Source organism: Cynoglossus semilaevis, chromosome 7 (assembly GCF_000523025.1).
Source record: "Cynoglossus semilaevis isolate Cse_v1.0 chromosome 7, Cse_v1.0, whole genome shotgun sequence".
NCBI classification, from domain to species: Eukaryota; Metazoa; Chordata; class Actinopteri; order Pleuronectiformes; family Cynoglossidae; genus Cynoglossus; species Cynoglossus semilaevis.
This window is the reverse complement of record NC_024313.1, coordinates 856,164-872,223: the sequence shown is the minus strand read 5'-3', so window position 1 is coordinate 872,223 and position 16,060 is coordinate 856,164. Positions and strand designations below refer to the sequence as shown.

Below are 16,060 nucleotides of genomic sequence, written 5' to 3'. Positions count from 1 at the left end.
CCCGCCGCGGCGTCAGCATGGCTAGGTGGCTGCTGGCCAGAGACAGTCAGATGGCAGAAGTAGCAACAAGTCCACAGCTGTCTGACAGTAGACTGCTGACCAACAGCCGACCACCTGTGCACAGAGGCTGCCGATGTTTGCCATGACTGTAAATGGGCCTCTGCTGCTGGAGGGCTACATAAAGCATGTTGACTTGTTAGTTGTTAACATGTCCAGCTTTTGTTTAACACTCAGATGATACAGTCCAAACAGAGCCGCAGGGCCGTCTTCAGCTGTGTAACATTAGCTTTAGCGCCGGCTTCTTCTGCAAGATAAACTGTAAACTTGAGGACTGTTCTGTTTATGTCAAAATACTATATTCATCACCTGATCCACAGGAGTGTCTCAAACACATCCACTATCCATTTATGCCACTATACGTTTATATTTGTATATAAAGTGTTCCCTCTATATCGCGGTTCTCTTTTCGCTTCCTCAGTACATCGCAGATCTTATTTTTAAATTTGATCTTTTTTAAATTCGATGTTTTTTTTTTTGCTTTAAAAATGTGGATTCTCGTTTTCAAATTGAGATAAGCGCATTTGCGAACGATCGCTGGTCGCTTTGTTTACCTGGACGAGATCGTACGCAGCATACTGTTGGCTAATACAATGCGTATTCTGTGTACTATCGGCTAATTGAGCATGCTCTTCTGTTCCTCACGCTGATTGGCTCATGCATCGTAGCATCTCTCAGCATCTCCCCTCGTCTGCCGGCCACTTCGCTGCATCGCCATTCTACAACTCTGCTGTGCATATAATTGTGTGGGAAAGGGTAATACAGTCTAGGGAGGGTTGATAACAGTGTAGGGGAGGTTAATAAAGGGTTAATATATACGTAAATAATATAATAACTAGGCGCTTTGGCCCAGAGGCAATGTCCCTGTCGTTGGTGTGGAACCCCAGGGTTCACCTCCTGGGCAAGATCGAATCCCGGTTAGGGAGGTTGGTACCTTCTATTGGACTCACCACCCACAGGAAGGGTCAGGGGGGATGGTATGGTGCAGTGTGATTTGGGTGGAGACAGTTGCCCCCACGACCCGGTAACGGATATGCGGATAAAAAGGGATGGATGGATATAATAACTATCTCGCCTCTACTTAGCGATTTCTCCCATTTCGAGGTGGGTCTTGGAACGCAACTTCCGCAATAGGAGAGAGATCATTGTATATACATACATTTATTCTTATATATTGGGTAGAGCTAGGCAGAGACTTGTGAGACCCTACGTTATTTACCCGTTCTGAAAGGAATTGTGATTCGTACTAAGTGCGACTGCCCTGATCCAACAACCTACTGGCTGAACCAAGATTATAAGAAGTGCCTAAGTTACTTTGCTCCCCCATAACTCCATCTAGTGGTGTTAATTTTGATTTCGCTGAAGAATGTCGATGACACTTTAAAATGCTTATTTTCTGTCTGTTTGGTTGGGGTTTTTTTTAAGTAAAGTGCGTCTGTCACCGGTTTGATGTTGTCATATCTGGTCGGCCTCTTAAAAAAAAGATTGATAGCGGAGGGGTAGAATACGACTAGAATATATTTCTTGTCTACTTTTGGTTTGATGTTGTCTTCCACAGTAATGGTTTTGAAGGAATTACAGTGATTAAAATAAAGTTGAGTGCAGTTTTGAAGCAAAACTGTCACTGTGGGGAGAAAAAAAAAAGTTTGGGAACCAGTGGTTTACGTGATTCCACTATAAAGCTGTGCTGTGCAGACACCTTTTACTTGTCAGTACTTTTCAACATAGCTGTCCCGGTGCTTTAAGTGGGTGTGCAATTGTGCAAGTGAATGCTGTTCAGGCACGTAGTGACCCTTCGGGCGCCCATCGCGCAGGCTAACATTGTTTATCTTGCCTCCGCAGGAAGGATTTCGAGGAGCTGTTCGATGTCATCATCACAAATGCTCTAAAGCCTGGTTTTTTCTCATTAGTGCCGATGCAAAGGCCCTTCCGGACCCTGGGTGAGTCCTTTTTGATTGTATTATTAATTAGAATGAATAACAAATAACATTTGAAACCTTCCTTAGACCTTAGAGAAGAAATACTTAATATTACGCAATATTACGAGAATGAAGTCATTTGAGGAAATGCTCCAGGTTCATCATAGTACAGACAGCCAAGCTCTGTAATAAGTGATGCCAACATGGCTATAAGTCACACCAGCCAAAAATGCACAATGAAGAGGAAAAACACATATATAAGTTGCTCTGGAGTATAAGTTATACCAGTAACGGCTGCTGTGTGAAAATAACATACATGTAATAATATATTTTAACATACAAGCTGCACCTGAGTATAAGTCGCAAACCCAGCCAAAGGATGAAAAAGTGCGACCTATAGTCCAGAAAATATGTATATGTTAATACATATACATACGTATATTTTTCGGCCACATCCACACACATATATATATGTATGTATATATATATACATATATGTATATATGTGTATATATGTATATATATATACATACATATATATACATATATGTATATATGTGTATATATGTATATATACATACATATATATATATATATGTATGTATATATACATATATACACATTTATACATATACGTATATATATGTGGGTTTATATGTGTATACACATATATACTGTTTATATACATCACTACACATACGATACAAATGTATTTAATACTCACGGTGTGGAATAAAAGGTTTACGTTTCACCTAAACACCTGGGGCCTGATGTACTAAACGTGCGTAGATTTTGTCGTGAAAAAGGGCATACGCAAAAATCCAGAAACTGTCGTAGGTACGGAAACATTCTGAAGCCGAACTGTAGATCCTAGTCAGGGAGGTGGAGATGCGGCGAGGTGTGTTTTTTGGTGACTTGTCCGCAGGTATAAATATGAAAAGAAAAAAGTTTTTTTTTATTAGCAGTTTCCCAACATCAGCACTAAGTGTCGCCAAAGGCACACAGATGTAGAAAAGTGCGAAATGAGGCTCGCGTATTTCTACGATCATTTCAGTTTTGAGACGTCTGACGGTGAGCATGGAAAAGAACGTATGACACTTTTTTTGTGCTTTCGCAACTTTGACACATCAGGCCCCAGGCACCAGAATTTTTACGTACCGTAGAAACAGACACTTTCTGGATTTAAGCATACCGATCTTTTTTCACGGTGAAATCTACGCACGTTTGGTACATCAGGCCATTGGAGCATATGTTTATTCAAGCTTCATCTTGAGGTGAGACGCCCGGCTTGTGTCAGCCCAGCCTCACCCGGCAAAGGGCATTAGGTCAGTCTACTGCTGTCAAGCTGACTGACACACCTGTCAAATGGATCGTGTAGGTCTATATACTGATATTTAAACATTGTCACTCTCAACGCATTCCACAGGCCAATGTCAAGATTCACGGTACTGACTAAATTCCAGTTTTTAAAAGAGTGTTAAATGAATATACGAAGTATTTTCTCACAGGCCAGATCAAAATGTTTTTTTTGGCATCTCTAATCTTTCACCAAATGGTTGAGTTCTTTATTATAACGCACATAATTATTATGTGGATGCTGTTTTTGATCTAATTCAGTTTCCACATCTATGCACCAAGAAAGAACTTTACGGATACTCTTAAAAGGAGGATAGGAATGGGTGAAATACAGCAAATATTCAAGTCAAATTTAAAATATTGCATTGCTGTATAATTTAAGCCAGGGGTCCCCAACCCCCGGTTCGGGGACAGGTGCTGGTCCGTAAGTCATTTGGTACCGGGCCGCAGTGGGACACAGTGAAAAAAACCACCCAATCACAGGGTCACAACCATTCACAATTGGATTCACACCAACAGTCAGTTTAGAGTGAACAGCTACTCATCCTTCATGTTTGGAGATCAAACCACTCCACCTACCACGTGAGGTAGGGATACAAACCACCTGACCACCGTGTGGCTCCTGAGTAAAGGGTGTCATGTAACTCAGGGGTTCCCAAACCCCGGTTAGGGGGCCGGTCTGTAGGTCATTTGGTAAAGGCCGTAGTGTAAACACTGTACTTCAGTTTTACTAATTCACTTAATCAAAGAAAAAAAAATCCAGTCATATCCCTTTACTTTTCTCATTTAAAGATAATCTGACAATGTTTCAAAACAGTAGTTCATTCAGACACTGATACTAACAGAATAAAGTCTAAAAGATGTTTTATTTAGAATATTTATCCTTCAGCGATGGCGCAGTATAACGCAGTAACGGCTAATACCGGCCGACCGGTCCTTGGTACAAAAAGGGTTGGAAATCGTAAATTTAAGCAATACCAGACGATTTACTTTCAGAGCTCTTCATTGTTCTTACACAGCTTTCGCAAATATTTTTAGTTCTATATTTAATATGATGATTACAAACAGCTGTGAGGTGTAGTAGTGAGATCGCTGTCAGCCGTCAGTGCCTAAAGTCAATCAGAGGTCCCGGACTTCTGTTACCATGGATGCCCGGTTTTAAGGTGTTCGCTGAAAGAAGGGCAGCCTGCAGGAATGTGCTTATCATCTGGATTGTGTTCCTGCCAACCATAACTCAGGGGAGTCATATTATATGAGAAGACAGGATGATCTACGCACCAAAAAAATCCTCTTCTCTTTTTTCTTTCTTTTCTTTTTTTTTTTTCTTGGCCTGCTTTTACTAAAGTTTGCCACGTCTGCAAGGCTTCAGCATATGCCCTACTCCAGTCTGCTGTCAGCAAACGCCGATTATGTCTTTGAGCAGAAGAAAAACACACGGATGATCTTTTTCCTTGTCATCCTATGCATTTAATTTTAAAGAAAAGAAAGTGTTAAAAGAAAGATATGTTAAGTTTCATGACATGTAGGTTCAGTGTTTTATGTTGAAGACGATTTCACAAATTTCATTGTGTACCGTATGTTTCGGACTTTAAGTCACTCCGGAGTATAAGTAGCACCAGCCAAAGGATGGAAAAAAGTACGACTTACAGAAGTGGCAGATATTGCTACACAATATCTAGATCGCCCTCTTATGGCGGTCAGTGGGAAAATTAACAAACATGCACATTTTTAGTGGTACATGAGTAGCAGATATTGGTACACAATCCTAGAGGGCCCTCTAGTGGCGGTCAGTGGGAAAATAACAAACATGTGAAATTATATATTTTAATATATAAGTCGCACCTGAGTATAACTCGCAAACCCAGCCGAAAAATGCATAATGAAGACGAAAATAAACATATATAGGTCGCTCCGAAGTACAAGTCGCACCAGCCAAAGGATGGGAAAAAGTGCGACTTACAGGAGTGGCAGATACTGGTACAGAAGCCTAGAGTGCCCTCTAGTGGCTGTCAGTGTAAAAGTAACAAACATGAGAAATTATAAGTCGCATCTGAGTATAAGTCGCAAACCCAGCCAAAGGATGAAAAAAAGTGCGACTCATAGTCTGGAAAATACGGTAACTGCTTTGGCTGTGACACTACTGACTGTCATACTTATTTTTTGTATATTCAGAAATGTATTTAATGCTTATACTAAATATGTTATTGTAACATTTATACACATAGTGTTAAGGAGCTTCTCTTAAAGAAGGAACATTTCAAAGAATACTTAACATTGCACAAAGCCAGTACTTTATGTTTTTATTTATCCAGGTCTTAGAAGTGTTAATAGTAGCAGTAGTCGTAGTCGTACTAGACATCGTAAATGGCTCTCAGTTTAGAAGCTCAGTAAAAGACAGATCACAAACATTTGACCTGCTTAAAAGTCGAAACCAAAAAAGTTGTCGGGTGGAAGAAAAAAAAATAATTGAAGAACCAAACAAGAAGCTGGTTACAAATTAGCTTCAAGATGACAAAAAGTTGTCTTAGATAAGTTCTTAAGGTTGTAGACATACTGTATGTGCTCATGCAGGGATGCAGATGTTTTCCAGTACAGCTGCTGTTTGAAAAAAAAAAAACCCTTTTGGGGGTAATGGTATTACAGCTATCATAACTGAGGCCGCTGCAGCTTTAAATTCTTTCCATAGTCAAAGTCCAGCTAACGTAGCCTTATCCTAATAACCACTTATTAAGCTACCGAGTCCAGGCAGTAACACACATGCGTGTTATATAAATGTCTATACAAAACAGCTGTGTGTCTGCACAGTGTCCAAATTCAGGGAAAAAAAGTTCTGAAAAAGAACTTGCGGGCCACAGTTGGTCCTAAAATTTGACAAGGGGGCCGGGTCAGGAGCAGATAGATGGAGCGTTCGTGTGAACTAAGATAAATGACATGTAAAAGTCATGCGCAAAGGCTAAAATGCTTTTAGCCTTCTCCACACCATCTATAGGGAAAACATGGGAAAAGGCAGAAGTATAATCACAATACAAACCAATTATATAATTTGGACAAGTTTGGCGGGGCAGATTACAAAGGACGGGTCACATCTGGCCCCCGGGCCTTAGTTTGCCAATGCCTGGTTTAGACTCTCACACAAATCGCGTAATATTTAATCATTAGTAGTGATAGGAGTCTTGATTCTGAAGTATCGATATAACAATACTATCAATTGTGTATCGATTTCCCACATGAAGTATCGATACTCATGATAATAAATGATAAAAGCTCACGTGTCACTTCACATTTTTTAAGGTAACTAACTACATACAGGCTTTTGTTTTGCAAAACCCCCGGTAATATAATCCAGTAATCCATTCATGTCACATGACCACTGACCAGAAGAGAACAGTGAGTCCATCTGATCAAGTCCACTAGACATTTTTGTCCCTTAATGGTAGCAATAAACATATATAACATATTGTGTTAAGAATTAAGTATTGTAATTTGTCATGTACTTTATTGGTTTAAAAACAAAATCACACAAAGTATTGATATGGGTATAAAAAATAGCATTGACATTTTCTGGTATTACCTTATTTTCCGGACTATAAGTCGCACTGGAGTATAAGTTACAGCAGTGCCCTCTAGTGGCTGTCAGTGTGAAAATAACGAACATGTAAATTTTCACTGGTGCAGAAGTAGCAGATACTGGTACACAAGCCTAGAGTGCCCTCTAGTGCCTGTCACTGTGAAAATAAGTTGCACACTCAGCCAAAAGGATAAAAAAAAAAGTGCGACTTTTAGTCTTTCTTTAGGACATGCTGCTATGAGAAGCAACCTTCTATAGTCGGCCTTCAGAGGCATGCCGTTTGTAGTCGCAACAGAAACGGACGACCTTCTTGCTTTGAGGTTCTAACCGGTTTTCCTCAAGAGTGTGAAGTTAAAAAGAAGTTTGACAGCTGATGCTCATCTCAGCTGCAGTCCTTCAGAAACTCCAGAACACATACCAGTCATTCCTGCACCTCAGAGTTCAATGTCCTCCCAGCTGTTACATCCCATGTTTGTTTGTGTGTGTGTGTGCATCCATGGGCGAGCTCGTCCTCCTCAGTGTTATTTCAATCTCTACAGTTACAGCATTTGTTGTTATGTGGTTTTGTTTTACCTGGCCGCAGCCAACAACGACACTTCTGGTCCATAAATGTGTGGCCAAACTGATTCCGAAAACATATTTAAAGAAACGCGCCTTACAATATTATACCAATACTACACCATTTTTTAAGTAATATACAGACCAAAAAGATAGTTTAAAAATTGCTCACTCTGTTTTACAGCAGTCTAAAGAGAAAATCACCGTTATACCCCTATTAGGGATGTCCGATAATAACGACCCATAATAGCATAATTACCGTATTTTCCGTACTAAAAGTTGCTCCGGAGTGTAAGTCGCACCAGTTACCTCCAGCGGCTGTCAGTCTGAAAAGAACGAACATGTAAATTTTCTGTGGTAAAGAAGTAGCAGATACTGATACAGAAGCCCAGAGTGCCCTCTAGGGGCTGTCACTGTGAAAATAACAATCGTGAAATTTTAATATATAAGTCGCATCTGAGTGTAAATCCAAAAGATGAAAAAAAAGTGCGACTTTTAGAAGATACTGTATGCAATATCGGTAAAATCCTTATCGTGTTTTCCTCCGATAATGAAAAAGTGTGTCCTCTGCCTTTAACCCAAACGGTTGCTTATATTAAAATCAGAAATATATTTGGATAATATCAGATATCGGCAAGAAGTTAATATCGGACACTTTCTGTCTTTACTTGCCTGTCCGCTTTCTTGGTTCTGGTAAAAAAAAAAAAAAAATGGCTACCTTCAGACATGTATCAGTGACATCTTTTTTTTTTTTTTTTTTTTTACTCTCTTTTCTTCAGTAAATGATGTGGAGGAGAGAGAAGGGCTGCCGTCACTGGATAAACCTGGCTGGTACTCCCAGGGCAACTGGGTCCACCTCCAAGAGCTGCTGAAAACCATGACAGGGAAATCTGAGCCAAAGGTAGGCACGCCAAGCCACATATTAAAGCATGAAGCAGCCAGATATTCTGCCAGTATCTGTTTGCTTTGAGCTCTGCCCAGATAAGATCGAACGCGGTCGAAGAAAGTTCACAATATGCTGGAAGTAGAGTAACGTGGCATAACTGCGCGCAGATGTCCGGTGTGCGAGGCTGCCAGGAGTTCGCAGATGAAACGGAGCAAGGACTATTGCATAGTCATTCTTTAGAGGAGCGTGAATGGAAGTGACATCAGTGACCTTTTTTTGAATATGTTGAAAAGCAAAGTTAAAATTTCGAACTTTTAAGCATTTCCACAATGTTTTTTTTTTTTGTTAAAATCTTAACAACAGTTGAAATGAAACTCAGCTAAAACTAGAAGCAGTACAAAACCTCACATGTCGGGGCTCGCTGTAATTGGCAAACGGTTAAATACCTTGTTAATCGTTACACACATATTCATTGTGGTTATATTATAGTTAAATACATTGAGTGCCGAATCAAGGAGCCCTAGGGCTTCTTGTCATCGCCCGCAATCACCTCTACCCTTCCCCTCCTCCCTGCGTCCCTCCTCTCTGCTCAATGCGCCCTTGTTCTTTGGCCACGTGGAGAAAGCCCTTGAGGAATTTGGAGTCAAACGTGCATCGCACCTATAGCCGTTTGAAATGTTCCTTCTGTGTTTCCACTTTCACCTGAACAGCCCTCAGGCGAGTTCGGAGACTAGGGGGGGTTTAGGATAGATGAAGATTCCTGTTCTCCCTTTATTGCTGCAGTTAACCAATATCAAATTATTTTGAAAAACATTTTTTTACATATATTTTTTTAACCCACAGAATGCTTAAAGTAGTGACAAAGTTATTTTTTTTAAATCATTTGATTTAATTTAGTACATATATTGGCGACAGTATTATTTATTCATAACGGGAAACGTATAAACATGTTCATCTGGTTTATATCTGAAGCTGCAGTCTGATTCATCTCCTGTTTGTTTGACTCATGCAAATGGACCCATATAACTCCTCACTGACTCACTTTTATGACATGTTTTTTTTTTTTTTTTTTGCCTCTTTGCTGCAATGCAAACCTTCAGTCAATATTTAGTGTAGTGATCCTATGACCCTGGCAGCCGCCTTGACTGATGAGAGACAGAAGTGCATGGGCTTTGGGATTTTTTCTTTCGGCTTCCAGCTGTGGATATTCCTGTAAAGGTCTGTTTGAAATGAGACTCCCAAGTTGCAGCCCACCGTGCCCTTTGACTGCAAGAGTGCCCTCAGCAGCAGCCGTGATTCGTGTGACCGTTTGCCTACATGTGCTACAGTCAGGCTAGGACAAAACTCAGCTCAGTTCACAGATACCGTATCTTCGGGACTATAGGGCGCACTTTTTTTTTTTCATCCTTTGGCTGGGTTTACGACTTATACTCAGGTGCAACTTATATATTAAAATATACAATTTCACACTGACAGCCACTAGAGGACACTCTAGGCTTGTGGACCACTATCTGCTAACCCCGTACCACTGAAAAATGTACATGTTTCGTTATTTTCACACTGACAGCCTCTAGAGGGCACTAGTGTGACTTAAATATGTTTGTTTGTTTTTTTTTTATTCATCATTATGCTGGTCCGACTTATACTCCAGATCGACTTATAGTCCGGAAAATACGGTACTAATGCTAGGTATTGGTAGGTAATACAGTGTTTTTCAACGACCCAATGGGGGGTCACCTGGAATTCTAATTGGCCAATATTTTGATTTCTTGAATGCACAAGGTGACAGTTCGCAGCCAATCGTGTAGCACATTTACTATGATTTTTGTGGAGGTTACTTAACCGCACTTGTGTGGCCAAATGTTCTGTGCTCCGGTCCAACTCTTTTAGCCGCGATTTAGCAGGGAAGTGTGCCGTGGTCATACACACTAGCCATAAAATTCTGACTTTAGGGGGCGAACGTGCTTTAGCACTGTACGATGGCCCAAATGTGAGTGCGCCGTAAACTAGGATCGACAGCAAAATGTCTACAGCAGGGGTCACCAACCTTTGTGAAACCAAGTGCTACTTCAAGGACACTTGTAGTAATACGAAGAGCTACTTGATTGATACAGACTTCCCGAACAATGTAATAAATAAGTTCTGGAAGGCCAACAAGATTAAAGGACACTTTGATACGACACATAAAGAAAAGAAATGTGCCGAGCCGAATAAGCAGCGAGGAAAGCAAAACAAGATTCCCTGGGGTTGCCATGTCGAAATTGGGTCACTACCCTAACAAGGTTGAGAACCACTGCTCTGATAGGCCGTTTACACCAAACACCATGTGCGCAGATTGAGCAGCGACCGTTGTATCGACGTTAGCGTTAGATAGTCACCATCTTCCAAACTGATGGTGATGAAATCTTCCAAAAATATTCTGGTATTCTGGTTTTATTTTTAGGCTATTTTCTATGAGAGTTCTTCCCATTTGTCAACTCTTTTCTTCGTCCTGTTTGAAGGGAATACAAAGCAATGTAAATCAAAAGTGTTAATTGGTGTGTGTCTGCATCTTGGTTTTGGAATGTGTCCCCGTGAAGCTTGCCTTAACTTGCTTTTCCTTCCAGATGTGAAGAACAAAAGCGATTTAGTGGTCAGACAGGTTGTAATGAGTTTTGCAGACTCATCATGTCTGGTCTGGTTTACCACCCTGCGGGGAGGACAGGGGGGGCCAGACATAAGACTTCCCTCACTGCTGATTTTGTGTAGCCTTCCTGTAGTCTTCCACATTTTTCAAGCTATTCTCTGTGTCTTTTCTCTTCGCCCTGAAGGTTGCGTACTTTGGAGACAGCATGCGCTCAGATATGTTCCCCGCGAGCAGCTTCGGGAAGTGGGAAACGGTTATGATAGTGGAGGAAATGGAGGGGGAGGGGATCCCAAAGAGCGACGCAGCAATCTCCAATGAGGCCCAAGTGGAACCGCTGGAGAAAAAGGGAAAGTTTGAGGTAAGTGCACAAAAGCAGCTGTTTCCGTTTAGCAACCGCTCCCCTTCGACCGAAAACCATTCACCCCACCCTCACCCCCCACCTCCCTCTGTGGCACTGTGAGAGTCTGCATGTCCACCGGTGTCCTCGTCTTGTGGAGTTAGCCGTTTGAATACACGGGTCAGAAGGGTCCAAAAAGTATGTTAAGCTTTTAAAAGTCTGACTTTGACTAAAGCGTGTTGAGGCACATCCCTCAGACCTATGGAACATCAACAGATCCTTGTCGTGGCTTCAGCAGAGCCACATTTCATTTTACCTGATTTTTAATTCCTGATTCATTTCCTAAAATCTTGGAATTTAAGTGATTATTGAAATGCGCCGTCAGATTTTTGTCTTTTCTTCAAACTGAATGAACTTTGTGAGAAACTTCATTTCGATCCCTCAATGAGGCAAAGAAATTGGTTGTGACCTTATGCAAAAGACTTCTTCCAAATACAGTATATAGAATGAAGGAATTCCTTTAAAGAAGAGGTGTCAAACTCGAGGCCCGGGGGCCAGATGGGCCCTCCAAGTCATTATGTATGTCCTTGATAGAGACCACTATCTTAAATTCTCTCTTCCTTTGAATCAAGCCTGCACTTGCCTGCAAACAAATCTTGATAGATAATCTGCTATGTCTTAACAGGAGCAGGGCATGAAGTCGCCCTCGGCTGTGTCCAATCAATGGGGCTCGTACTTCGTCGACGTTCACAGGAATGAAGAAGGGGACGAGGAGACCCAGAAACTCACCTGGTGCAGCCAGTGCATTCACAAATACAGCACTGTAGCCATCCCCAGTGTTGAGCACATAGCAGGTAAGTGACAGTACAGGAACCCCTGTCCAGCTAAGGGGTTCCAAACTTTTCTATCCCAAGGCCCCCTAAACCATGTTAGCTTCTGGCTAACGGGGACCGCATTTTCAAACCTACAGACGATGCTACAAAATATTTAAAGAAACATCAACTTTTAGAATTTATTGTCTTCTATTCACTGTTCAATAAATTTAAACAAACATGTTTTCAGCACCGTCAATAGCCTTTACCATTTGGTGCTGGCTAGCTACACGCTAGCTTGAGAAGCAGAGCAGCAGGCGCAAACCGCCAGGTCTACACAGATTAGGACATGCCAATGTTGCACCTGTCACACAAGGTGCATTCGGGTACCATCGGAAACTTGACAATGTGACAATTACTACCGTTTACGCCATTGGTGTCAAACATACGGCCCGTGGCGCAAAGCCGTCCCGCTTGATAATTTTGGAAAAAAAAAAAAATAATACACAAACTCTTCATATAAAGGAAATGTTTTGTAAAATGGAATTTATTTTAATTAATTATATCAATTAAATTTGCAGGAAAAAAACTGCAAAAGATGGACTTTTTGTTATTTATACGTAATTATGTTGTGATTGTACTGGTTGACATCTAATTATGTTGTATGCAGGACCTGAACCAAAGTAAGTTTGGCATCTTGTATGGTTCAGAACAAATGGTTATAAATAAAATAATAAGAAAAAAAAAATAATTTAATTTATTTTTTTTTAACTATTTTTTTTTCTGGCTAACACTAACTAGCAAAATATTCCTGTATATGGGCAGAACATATATGGGAATCACATTTACAAACAACTGGCTTTATGAGTCTATTTTACCGCATCAAACATTCTCTGCATTTTTTTCTGGTTCAACATTGACACAGTCAGAACTAAACTAGGCCCAGATGTGGAGCCAAGTCAGAAGTAGCTGCAGTTGCCCGTGTTGCAGAGCAGTGGAAAAATTGAATAGCTATCCTTCCCATCAATGAGCTCAAGGCTGTTTTACAATGAGATCAAGTGTTGTATCTATTTTTTGATGCAAGTAACTTCCTTCGCCTCTGTCTACACATGTTGCGATCTGTTTTGTTGAACGATAAATGGATAAACAACGCCTACAAACAAGAGCTATATCTCACTTTTATCTTTGACTTCTGAAGGTTAAAGTAAAGGTTTTCCGTTGATTTTGTTAAGTCTGACAGTTAAAATCTGGAAATCTTTACAATAACAACGGTGTTATCTATTATTATGGCTGCGAGTTAATATGAAGAAATCGTTTCACTTCATATTGTAGAAGGAAAACTGCATCAAAGTTCATAAGAAAAAATGTATGTGCCAATGCCCCTGATGATTTTGAAATTTCATATGTCCAATATTAACTTTTTGCCGATAGCCGATCTCCCGATATTGTCCAAATATTTAATTTCCAATTCCGATGTCAACCAATACAGATATATGCAGCTGTTTGGGTTAAAGGGAGAGGACACATTTCATTGTGTGCAGTGCAGTACAGTGACAATACTGTGCACAATACAAATAATAGTTTCACTTTCACTTTTACTTCAAAACAATTTTTAGGTCACATTAACTGGGCGAAACCCAAGCATTGCGCTATTGGATTTTCATTATCGGAGGAAAAACCAATAACAATGTCTATCGATATTATATAATTGAGCTAATATTTAATATATATAAGATATAGCTTAGTTTAGACATCCCTACTGAGGAGAAATGCTTCGGATCCTAGTTTAGTAATACAATTTTTTGAGCGTGAACAAGTAATATAATAGCCACATCATTTTTTGGGGGGGGGCTATTTGCTTAGATTGAGTTTAAAAACTAACAATATTTTTCTCAAGAAATGTTTAATGTTTAAGTGACTGAAATAGAATACACGATATTTTCCGGACTATAAGTCACACTAGCCAAAAAATGCAGTTACTGGTACACAAGTCTAGAGTGCCCTCTAGCGGCTGTCAGTATAAAAATAACAAACCTGTGAAATTATATATTTTAATATATAAGTCGCACCTGAGTATAAGTCGCAAACCCAGCCAAAGGATGAAAAAAGCAGGATATAGTCCGGAAAATACAGTATGTAGTTAAGGAAAAAGCATTTGTTAATAGTCAAAAACAATTGCAAAAAAAAAAATGGAATATATATTTGAACGCTATAAATAGTTACTTGGTGGTAAAGGCAGCCTCTGTTGTTTTTCCCCATAGTGGCCAGAGGTGGTGTCTTGAACTGTACCTCTGTTCAACTGCACGATGGTTGACAATTCACATATTTTGCCCACTCCTCTTCGGTGATACAGCACAGGGTGAATCACAGTTTCCAGCAAATTATGAAAACTCTTCAGTATTTGCTGTCCATTTGAGGGAGTGTTAGTGAAGATATTCTGTGTACATGCTGCATAACTGAGGTAACTTTGTTGTCTGACCTTTGCTGTTTTTAGATCTCCCTCTGGATTTCAAGTTCCCCAGGTTTTCTCCTGACAAGCCGTGCACGACCGGTTACTACCCCAGACCCCCGGATTCTTTGGTCAAGTGGTGTGAGAGTCAGTCATAAAAAAAGAAGAAGAAAAGGAAATAAAGAGAAGGCAAAGGGAAAAGTTTTGAGTGAAAAAAATAGTCCTCCATAACTCTGCCTTAAGGAGAGCAATGTTCCTTCTTATTCGTCTGTATTTTCCCATCTGACCCTCACCGCCATCTGTGGAGCACAGGAAACATGACGTCCTCACCTGATCAGAGAAACCATATGAATGTAAGCCAAAGTGTATCTCTGTAATAACACTTGAACGTTGTTTTGTAGTTTCGTGTAGTGTAAACATGCGTTTGTGTGAGTGTCCGTGCGTGTATACTGTAGTTCAAACAAGAGAAGTAGAGATTTATTGTGCCATGTGTCGAGACCCCGGTTTTTTCCCGCAGTTGATTTTCTGGATTCTTTCTAAACGTTTCTATATGGAGGACCGTATTTTCCGGACTATCGATCAATCCGGAGCATAAGTCGCACCAGCCAAAAAATGCACAATGAAGAAGAAGAAAAAAAAACATATATAAGTTGCTCCGGAGTATAAGTCGCACCAGCCAAAAAATGCATAATCAAGAAGAAGAAAAAACCATATATAAGTCGCTCCGGAGTATAAGTTGCAACAGTGCCCTCTAGCGGCTGGAGAACATGCAAATTTTCAGGGGTACAGGAGTAGCAGATACTGATACAGAAAAATAACAAACGTGAAAATAACAAACTTTTGACTACCGGTAAAAAGTTTTAGAACACCACACTTTTTCCAGTTTTTTTTTTAGAATAGCCACCTTTGGCAGCTATAACAGCTGAATACATTTGTGGCATTCTTTCTACAATAGAAATCAAATATTCTTCAGAAAGTTCTTCCCAAGTCTGTTGCAGAAGTTCTCATAAATGTGTGGCACTTAGTAGGTTGCTTTGCTTTCACTCTTCTGTCCGGTTCTTCCCAAACCAGCTCCATGGGGTTTAAGTCTGTGCTGGCCACTCCATGTTTTCAAGCTTACCATCTTGTTCTTTTTTCCTGGGGTAGTTTTGCCATAGCTTGGACTTGTGTTTTGGGTCATTATCTTGCTGTAGGATGAACCTCTGACCAACTAGGCGCATACCAGAAAGTATTGCATGGCGCTGCAGAATGCTGTGGTAGCCGTTTTGGTTCACAGTGCCGTTCACTCTGTACAAGTCACCGACCCTGCATCCAGCAAAACAGCCCCAGACCATCACACTTCCTCCTCCATGTTTGACAGTTGATGTCACACACTGTGGAACCATCCTCTCGCCTATTCGACGGCGTACAAAGATCCTGCGTGATGAACCGAAGATTTGAAATTTGGATTCATCAGTCCATAATACCTTCTTCCAGTCTTCAGTAGTCCAAT

At 40.5% G+C, this 16,060-nt stretch overlaps 1 protein-coding gene across 1 annotated transcript in view; it reads left to right on the top strand.

Annotated features, from left to right (window-relative positions):
- nt5dc1 (5'-nucleotidase domain containing 1) overlaps positions 1-15,260 on the top strand; it is a 49,900-nt gene extending 34,640 nt beyond the window's left edge. The window contains exons 8-12 of the mRNA XM_008312644.3: positions 1,900-1,997; positions 8,238-8,359; positions 11,155-11,328; positions 11,993-12,161; positions 14,614-15,260. Coding sequence (XP_008310866.1) covers positions 1,900-1,997; positions 8,238-8,359; positions 11,155-11,328; positions 11,993-12,161; positions 14,614-14,726 — 676 coding nt within the window. The 3' untranslated portion in view covers positions 14,727-15,260. The remainder of the gene's footprint in view (positions 1-1,899; positions 1,998-8,237; positions 8,360-11,154; positions 11,329-11,992; positions 12,162-14,613) is intronic.
- Positions 15,261-16,060: the final 800 nt, after the last annotated feature.